Source organism: Callithrix jacchus, chromosome 11 (assembly GCF_049354715.1).
Source record: "Callithrix jacchus isolate 240 chromosome 11, calJac240_pri, whole genome shotgun sequence".
NCBI classification, from domain to species: Eukaryota; Metazoa; Chordata; class Mammalia; order Primates; family Cebidae; genus Callithrix; species Callithrix jacchus.
The window spans coordinates 74,304,140-74,314,600 of NC_133512.1; the positions used below are offsets into that span (position 1 = coordinate 74,304,140).

General features: G+C 41.5%; 1 protein-coding gene across 5 annotated transcripts in view; it reads right to left on the reverse strand.

Annotated features, from left to right (window-relative positions):
• Positions 1 to 2,087, reverse strand: part of RELN (reelin) — a 559,409-nt gene extending 557,322 nt beyond the window's left edge. For all 5 annotated transcript variants that reach the window (XM_002751683.6, XM_002751684.6, XM_078343077.1 and 2 more), the window contains exon 1: positions 1,579 to 2,087. In XM_002751683.6, the coding sequence (XP_002751729.4) occupies positions 1,579 to 1,804 (226 nt within the window). In that variant the 5' untranslated portion in view covers positions 1,805 to 2,087. The remainder of the gene's footprint in view (positions 1 to 1,578) is intronic.
• Positions 2,088 to 10,461: the final 8,374 nt, after the last annotated feature.

The following is a 10,461-nucleotide window of genomic DNA, read 5'->3' on the forward strand; positions in this document are numbered from 1 at the left end:
CACCATTCTCACTGAGAACTAATACCGGGCAAGAACTTACTCTAAGAGTCGCACCTAGCAGCAGGCTCAGTCAATCAGGCTATGGGTTAGGTCTGGTTACCATCACAGACCTAAGTGGCTGCTCCTTTCACTTAAAGATTCTCATGACCTCAGAAAAGCACTAGATTGTTCTTGTAAAGAGGAGGTAGTAAGCACTCTCATCTAAAAAGGGACTAGAGAACAGAACATTAATTTTCCAAAATTATTTCTAAAATTCCACCAAATTAAACTCCTACTTTACAAACAGAGCTGCTGCTATGCCAGAAGGAAGTCGTAAAATCACTGTTAAAATCCTCTAGGAGACATTTAGATATCCATTTTAGAATAGATATCAGGGTATTTTTAAAAGATAGAAAACTCATAAGGATTCTTCTAATTTTTTTTTTTTTGGATTCTTCTAATTTTTAAATGCTTGCCTATCTTAAGTACCAGCACCCTATAGATTATCTCCTGCCATGCCAATAATTGTTAGCCTATTAGGAACTATAACATGAGCCTACTGGACAATAGTTTCTATTTGGTTGGGAATAAATATTTTGGGGTTGAAATTCGAATTATATAGTGCTTGTCACTGTGTAAAAGCCCCATAGAAGCAAAATGTTCAGAAGTCCCAGCAGAATTACAGAAAAGAGACATTTTTATTTTCCACATACTTGATGTACTAGCTTAAAATATTAAACATGCACGCTCTACATAAAATTATATTTCTTGGAGCTGAATTTTATTTCTGCTATAATGTTTATTTCTGATGTAGGGCTGCATAATGATCCCTTTTAAAAAGATACCTTTAAATTATGAGGGCTTCCAGACTCTACCTGGAAATTAGAGCTGTGCAGATAAAACACAAAGTCATTAATAAACATCACAAAGATAATTCTAACAAGAAGCACCATGTTAAAAGTAAGACAGGAATCAGAAAAATCATCAATTACTGACACACTAAATCACACCCTCGAAAGAAGAGGGAGCTGGAAGCAGCGGCTCCCCTTCAGGAGGGCTGTTTGACACCGACTGAAATGCCAGGGACTCCTGGCTGGTGGGCAGTGGGAACTTTGCAGGCGAGCAGTGCGGGGCAGCCACAGACCTGGGGCTTCCATCTGTCACCACCTGACCGCAAAGCCCATTGACAGCCCCAGCGCCCCCGGGGACCCATCTGGGGGGACTGGGAGCAGGACAAAGGTCTGAAATCCAAGTCCTAGGATTAAAGAAAGAAAATGCGCAGATTCAATTAAAGTGCCTGCGGCAAGTACGGGGAGTGAGGGGAAATGACACTGGCCCCCAAGAATTCTCAGGCGTTTAGCACAAGCACCAGCTCAATGTGAGGAGACGAGTTCGGGGAGTGGAGACATGAAGAATGAATTCCCAACTCGCGACTCCATTCTCCACTAACTTTGTTCTCGCTTCCTGGACCGAGCGCCACGCTGGGGCCAGGGTTGTCGTGGTTCTTGTTTATAGGGCCCACTGGAAAAAGGAAAGGGATAAAGGTGCGCTGCCGGGCGCACCCGGCGGTGGTGAGCGCGGAGGTGCTGCGGTACCTACCATGGTATTCTTGTCCTGGAACGTAGTAGGTGGGGTTGCCCGCAATGTGCAGAGAAATGAGCACCTCGCCCTGCTCCCCATCCCCTTCCAGCTCCCCGTGATGGGTGCACAGGAAAAAGAAGGGCGAAAAGCGGGGGTAATAGCCCGCCGCCGCGCGCACCCTCAGCGTCGTCCCCAGCATCAGCGCCAGGAGGAAAGTCCGCGGGGCCCAGCCACTGCGCTCCATGCCGCCGCCGCCGCGCTCCCCGCGCGCCGCTGGCTCATCCAGTTTTGGAGACGCCGGGACGGAGGAGCTACGCGGAGGGATGGCGAGAAGGCGGGGAGCGGAGTGGAGTCGGCTAGGGAGCCGCCCCCCGCCGTGAAGTTCCGCGGGAGACGGCGGCTCCCAAAGTTACTTTGGGCTGCGGGAGCGCGGGGCTGGGGCTGCGGGCGCCGAGAGCGCGTCGTCCGCCGCCTCAGTGCGCCGCCGCCGCCTCTGCGCGACGCCCCTCGGCCAGGCCTGGGAAAGCGCCCGCCCCGCTCCACACCTTCTTAAAGCCTAGGGCGCCGCGTCCCCCCCGCCGCCGCCACACGTGTCCCGGCCGCTCCTCCGCCCCCCGCGCGCCGCCCCGCCCGGCCCCCGCCCTCTCGGGTTGGCTCCGCCGCACCTCGCGCGGCGAGGGGCGCACGCGTCCCGGGAGTCCCCGGCCGGCGCCCAGTTCCCACCAGGGAGAGCGGGGAGGGGCGCGCGCCGGGGAGCAGGACTGGGGCGCTGTCGAGGACCGCGGAGCCCGCGATTCTCCTGCGAGAGGCGTCAAAGCCTGGGAGAGGGCACCTCCCGCCCAGCTGTCCGAAAGGGAAAGCCAGCCCCTTTGGCAGTCAGGGCGCCCGGTTTTTCCTGGGAGGATGCGCAAGGGAAGTAGAGGGGCGGTGGGGACGGCCGCTGGCGCCGGCTTCTTTGTCTGCGCCGGCTGCGTCCCGCGCCCCTCGGGGCTCGCAGCCTGGCAGCCCGGCCGGCCCGTAAGCGTTCCGGGAATCCGCCCGCGGCCGCGAACCGCCGGGGGCTCTCGCACTCACTTCTCACCCAGGGCCCTGTCCCTCCCGCCGGCCCCGCCCGGCCCCTCGCAGCGCCGACAGAGCCTCATCTGTAGCGGATTTTAAAATGAGATTAAGCGAAAGTGGAATTGGCAGCCTCGAGTGGTGCCTGGAAATGGTGATTTGTGCTGCTCGGTTGTGGGGAATTGTGAGGCCGGCAGGGCTAGCGGAGCTGAGATCCGACAGGCGCTCTTCGCCGGACTGCTCTGTTACTCATTGCTATTGGGCTCTGTAGGCGGGGATGGGTGTCGTAATTTTTTTAATCAGTGTTTATTTACTTTAAATGTCGGTTATGACCAATGGCCCTGAAATCGGGGGAGGGAAAAACGTTCAGGGGAGATGCTGGCAGCGGTGATTGAAGCGGGTGGTAATGAGCGGCTGCACATGAACTGCAGGGAAGTGAAATAATCCATAAGCACGTTTTTAACCGAGTACGGCTGGCAGGAGCCCTGCGGCATCCGGAGATGGGGGAGCCGGGTTGCCAGGTTTTAATGCCTCTCCCCACCCACCCTTGGCTTGCCACCAAGCCAGATAAACCCGCACGTACAGAAATGAGTAGATTATAAAATTGGAAGGGATGGTACCTTTGCTTGCATTTGTGGGGTGAGGGGCGGTGAAAATCAGGGTCCAAGGGGAGACCTCTGCAATCACTTCATTGCAAAAGGAAGAAATTGTTTTCCTTTCTCTTACCGAGACCGAATGACAGGTAGGAAGGGTCAATTTCTAGCTGGCTTCTTGTTTCCCTTACTTCAAAATCCCCAGGTGCTTAACTGCCATATATATAATATACAGTGTATACATATGTGTGTGTGTGTGTGTGTGTGTGTGTGTGTGTGTGTGTGTGTATGATATAGTAACAATTGCTACACTGTAGCTCTGTGCTGGGCGCAGACTACGGGGCTATAGGTACTCTACCTATTTAATCCTAACACCTACTGAACGGGCAAAAAATATCCCCATTTCACAAGGGAGGAAGCACTCAGAAATGTTGATAATTGGCCCAAAGTCAGTGACAAAGGCTGGTTGGAGGGCAGATTGGCTGGCTTCAAAGGCTCTCGTCCTGCACTGCCCTGCCCCAGTCTACAGGTCTAGCTAGAGCAGGTGGTGTTGACCCAAAAGGAATTAGAAGATATTCGCTCACAGCTAACAAGACTGTTACCGCCTTCCTGTCCAGTCATGTGAATATAGCCAAAAACAAATTTAATCACTTCTAGAAAAAATCAAAAACTAATATTTTTGGTTCACACTTTTAAAATGTTTACTTACTACGCACTGAGCACCGTCCTAAGTACTATGCACACTAACTCCTTTAATCCTCATAACAATACTATGGGAAAAGTACCATTAATATCTTCATTTTGTTACGATGAAACAAGCACAGAGACATTAAGTAATTTGTCCAAGATCACACAGTTAATAAGTGAGAGCTGTGACTTGAACCCAGGCAGTCTGATTCTGGCACTTTAACCACTGCAATTTGCCTCTAAAGAATGCATGTTGGTGTTGCTAGAGGGATGAGAGGATAATTATTCTTTATTCAGTGTCAGAACACCTCATTCCTTCTTACATTAGGCTGCAAAGTAGGTATAATTATCTTCATTTTTAAAGAGGAGAAAGTTGAGATTCATAGAAGTTCAAGGAGCTTGGGATTAAATCTGGCCACGCTTAATGCCAATGTCACTGCTTAAATAAACCATCTTTAGTAAGTGCTGACACTTGGTCCAGGATATGATTGGAACTTAATTCATATAAGGTCCTCAATTCCCAGGAGGGCCCCTCCCATTGGGTAGTGCACTCTCAAAGAAATATTCTTTTTCATATCTCTCAACGGGATTTTCTTAACATTTAATTCATGTGACTAAGTTTATTTTTCAATCTTCCCCTTTATTGTGCTTCCTTAATTTTTATCACACTGCTTTGCTATTGCATTCGAATAACTTTTATACTCTTAGCTATGAAGCAAGCTCACATTTCTGGCTACAGCCCTGCAGTTGTTCAGTAACAGGCACAAAGACTGTTTAAATAATGTCCTGACTGGTGTTGAGCTGATCAAGAGGGGAGTAGATGTTGGTACACTCCACTCTGCAGTCCTTAGGACTAACGTGAATACCTAATGGAGGCTCAAGTTCATATTTGTTTACTCTGACACTTTTTTGGTTGAGGCCAGTTCAACTAGTCATCATTAAAAATTTTAAATAACTTTAGAAAAATCAAAATCAGAAAACATGAGTCATATGGCATCTTCTTAGTGAGCAACTTACTTGAAATCACACAATAAGGTGGAAACTCAGGTTAGATAGCAAAACTTCCTGTTTCCCAATTTGTGTGATTACCCTTATACCTCATTTCTATTTAGTGAGCCGTAATAAGTATCTCCAAGAATATCTGGCTTACAAAATCCAAAACCTTCTGAACAAATGGAAAAATAGAGAAGTGCTTTTCAAGAAAAATTGGTTTACATCAAAAACATCTGCAAAAAATAAAAGGTGATGCTGGGTGAAAATCAATAGGGCTTGTGGGAAAGGGAGTTTAGGATGGGATGAGACTTATTTTTAATTAAGAGAACTTTGAAATAGTAATTAGTCTACCAAAAGAATTAAACTATTCTTAGAAGATAAATCCACTTCTTCTTGATAAGTGGAAATTATTGCCCAGTATTTGAATAATCATAACACAATGGGAATTAAATTCATATGTATATGAATTAATATATATGATGTATATATGTGTGTATGTGTATATATGTATCTGCTGTGTGAGTGTATATATGTATCTGCTATATCTCTCTATATATACATGTATTTATATACATATATATCAGATACATAACTTTGAAATTATTGGGAGGTGATTTATCCAAATGAAATACAAAAAAGACATTAAATTATATTTTAAGTTTGCAAGAATTCATTGTCTTTCACTGATTTTTTTGAGATGAAATATTAAGTATTTTGGTACATGTGGGAAAGTGAGTCACTATTCTTATTTACCATGTAAAATCAGAGAGTTTATAAAATAAAAAAATATGTAAATATAAATATGAACATGGTGAACAAACTGACATCACTTGACTCACTAGACTCTAAAATGGTAATAAAAGGCCACATAAGAGAAAAGCCAATAGCAGTTAATAAACTTATAAAATCTATTACTCATAAGACATGGTATGGTATGGTTTACTCATACTGTATGATAAAATTGAGGCTCCTAAGCAAAAGCAAAAAAAGTCAGACCCTAAAGATTAGCTAAGCCTTTTGCAAATGATATTTCACTGAGAAAGGTGGGATATTAGAAGGTTGGCTCTGATACACATGTCCTGCCAGAACATGTTACCTAATGCCACCCCAAATTAAAATACTGTAATGAGATAAAACTATGGGTCAACACAAAGTCATTATTTTGTAAGACTTCTGAAACAGAATCTGATTCCTCAACACTAAAAGTCTCTTTTTTAAAGCTTCTCTACTTCCTGGGATTTGCACATGCCCTTACTTCTCTCTGGAATGCCCTTCCTATTTCCTGTAGCCTAACCACACATCTTCCATCTTCCTCTCGCTTACCTCACTTCTTACTTGGCTGTAGCAACTCATGCTCCAAGTCTTCTCTCACACATTTTTGCATCTGAGAGACCTTTCCTGATCCCTCATCCTAAAGTATGCCCTCTAGAGCAGCACTATCCAATATGGTAGTCCTAGCCCTGGGTAGCTATTTAGATTTAAATTTAATTTAGTTAAAAAGTAAGTACTTCAGTCACACTAACCACATTTCCAGTATCCAGTACATGTGGCTAGTAATGGGATAATCTGTAAGTCTGCACTAATAGTGCAGAAAGTCCTATTAGACTGCACTATAGACTGTCTAATATTAGACTTTTCTGCATTGAAAAGGTGAATGAATGGCCAGTCACCAACATATTCAGTCAGTATTTATCAAACACCTCCTATGTGCCAAAGTGCTGGATGCAGTGGACTCAGTGATAAAAACGAACATAATTATACTAAAGAATATGCTGGGAAATTTGTCACTGAAATACTTGTTTATTTAGGCTATTTCACTGCATTGGTGGCAATTCCATGTGCTCTTTTGTCTGGAACCATCAGATTTTCAATGCAAAGTGCATTAGATACACTAAATATGTGATTCATTATATTTTATTATATAATCATTTAAAATATAATTGTAAACACTGCATTATTTCATCATTTATGACAGAAGAGAACTTACATTTTGCAACATTTTAAGATTAGAAGAATTTTTTTCACAGATTAGCTTTTGGCTTCATACATTTCCCACCTTGTCACCACTCTACTGTTTACATATTTCTGGAGCCAGGGCCTATAGGACACATTATATGATACAACCCCTAATTTGCACCTACATGTCATGGCTCCAGGTAGGTCAGCATAGTACCGGTAGAAATATTTCTGGAAGTCATTTTTTCAATAACTTTGCAAACACAGAGTGACTGTAAACCACATTAAAAAGGCTGGGCACCGTGGCTCACACCTGTAATCCCAGCACTTTGGCAAAGGTGGGTGGATCACCTGAGGTCTGGAGTTCAAGGCCAGCCTGACCAACATGGAGAAACCCCTGTCTATACTAAAAATACAAAATTAGGTGGGTGTGGTGGTGCATGCCTGTAATTCCAGCTATTTGGGAGGCTGAGGTAGGAGAATTGCTTGAACCTGGGAGGCGGAGGTTGCCGTGAGCTGAGATTGCACCATTGCACTCCAGCTTGGGCAGCAAGAGCAAAACTCCATCTCAAAAAATAAATAGATAAAATAAAATAAAAATATTCAACTAAACTCAAATGCAGTGAATCTCCAAATCAACTTTTCTTTAGCCATATCTAAAATGCTCACAGTGACTCCAGTGACAGTCTATACAAAGAACAATGTGGAGGAGTAGTTAGAATAGAAATAGATGGTGATCTTAATGAATGTATTGAAAATATTTTATTTTTCAAATTTTTAAAAATATGACCATGCGAACCCAAGGCTCCCCTGAAGACCTAGAAGAGACTCATGAAACTGAAAGGCTCTATATTTCAGCCTATAGCCCTCATGGGAAGTGGAGGTCCAATTTGATTATTTTTCCTATGAAAAACCAATTGTCTCAGCACATCCATTGGAAAGTCAACTTTTTCTGCCTTTGATTTGCAGTGACAGCTGCCATATATTGCATTTCCACATAATTGGGAACCCACATTCATATGTATGCACTGCACCTACTTACCACTCTGGCTTTCCCTTATAGTTGGTTCCTTTTAAATTTTTCCTGATTTTTTTTTTTAATTCTCTCCTTCCAGTATGGCTAAGCTGCCATTTTAACCTGTCCATAGGGTTTTTGCTTTTTGTTTTTTTGAGATAGGGTCTTGCTCTGTCTCCTGGGGTGGAGTGCAGTAGCACAATCTCAGCTCATTGCAACCTTTGCCTCCCAGGCTCAAGCAATCTTCCTACCTCAGCCTCCCAAGTACCTGGGACTATAGACACAGGACACCAAGTCCAGCTAATTTTTGTATTGTTTGTAGAGACAGGGTTTCACCATGTTGCCCAGGCTGATTTCAAACTCCTGAGCTCAAGTGGTCTGCCTGCCTTGGCCTCCCAAAGTGCTGGAATTACAGGCATGAGCCACTGCACCTGGCCTTAGTTTTAATTTTTATTATGTGTATTTTATATACATTGAGGAAAGTTTGAGACATAAAAAGAAACTGTGAATAATATAATGGTAATAATAATAATGAATAATAACAGAAATGAATAAATGTTTTACATATATATCAGAATAAAAAGTTGTGGAATATATTTTATATGTGTTTCATGTATATTTCAGATATATTCAACAAACATATCTGAAATTATAAGAAAACACAGAACAAAACATACTTTAGAACAACAGAACTTAAATTAAGGATGGTGTAGTCAGAGTTAAAGTACTCAAGAGGAACATTCTGACTAACTTCAATCTTTAGTAATAAGAATTAAGTTAAACATCATATCCACTCATAAATTGACATACATAGTGAACCTGATGTTTGACTTAATTCTTATTACTAAAGATTGAAGCTATGGTTTTGCACTGCAGAAGAGTGCTCACTGAGGGGCAGAAGACGCAGTTGAAATCATCCTGTGTTCCAGTTGCCCAAGCCCAGACAGGATAATGTAAGAATGAAAAATTATGGGCCAAACTTAATCACTCATGTACAAAGATTTGCAAATCCTAAGCAAACCTATTATCAACTAAATCCAGCAGAATGTAAAAAAGGTAATAGAGGATAGAAGTTTTAGGTTCATTTCATGACTAAAAGAGTAATTTAACATTACTGTGTTAACAAAGAAGAAAATAATTTTAATCATTTCAATAGATACTGGAATTCAGTACCCTTTTATTATACACTCATAGAAAAATGAAAATTGAAAGGAGATACCTTAATCTGATGAAGGATATATATACAAAACTTCACAAGAAACACTATTCTTGTTGGCAAAACATTAGAAGATCACTATTCTTCACAAGAAACACTATTCTTGTAGGCAAAACATTCCCTCTAAGATCATGAATGAGACAAGGATGTCCTCTATCACCAGTTGTTTTTAATAGTGTGTTATATGTAATATCCTGGTTCTAAACAGTAACATAAGAACAGAAAAAGAGAAATAAAATACATAAGTGTTAACAAGAAACAGACTAACTTCTTAGTTGGCAATTAGTGTCTTTCAGTCTATTAAAGATAGACTTACATTGGCTTTCATTGTTGCTGTTGAGAAGTCAGTCCTCATTTAAACTGCTGCTCATTTGAAGGTAATCTGGATCATTCTTTTTTCTGGATCTTTAAAGAATTTCTCTTTGACTTTGACGTTCTTCAGTTTAACTGATACTTTTTTCTGCTGCATAAAAATCCAACTAGCTTTTCTAACTCTCATATTCACTCTCAGTTTGTCTGTATATGTCACAAGTGGTATGATAACTTACATGGAAAACAGGAAAAAATATAAAATGAAATTAAAAGAAGCAACACAAGAACCATAATATGGCCTTTAGGAATAAATTTAAAGCAAATATATGAAGTTATATAAGAAAAAAATTAATAATTTCCCCAAGTTATATAACCTTTAGAAAGTGGTAAAACTACAATTCAAACCTAGTCAGAAGCCCAAGCACCTAACCACTACACTATCTTGCCTTGATTCACAGAAGGGAAAACACCAGTGTCTCATATCAGTTGAAAAAAAGTTACAAAGCAAATTAAAACAAGATATCATTTCATACCTATTAGATTGTCAAAAATCTGACCATACCAAGTAGTGGTGAAGCTCTGAATTGACAGAAATTCTCACACATGGCTGGTGGAATATAAATTGTTGCAACCATGTGGAAAACAGTTTTTCAGTATCTAGTAAAGTAGAAGCAAGATAGTAATTCTACCTCTAGCTATACACCATGAAGACATGCGTATTGAGAGCAAAAGGTAATGTACAAGAATACTCATAGTGACATTGCTATTAACAGCAAAAAATTAAAAAACAACAAAAAACCTAAATATTTATTAATCAGAAAATAAATAAATGATCTGGTCATACAATGGAGCAAAAGTTCTTGGGTTTTTAGTAGCTGTATTATGGTTTAATTTAAATATCATAAATTTCAACTATTTCAATTGTAGAATTCAGTGATTTTTAATAAATTTATAAAGTTGTGCAATATTACCACAATCCAATTTTAGAGCATTTCCATTACCAACAAAATGTTAGGTTTATCAAATTTATTATTTAATAAATGTACAAAGTTGTGGAATATTACCACATGAGA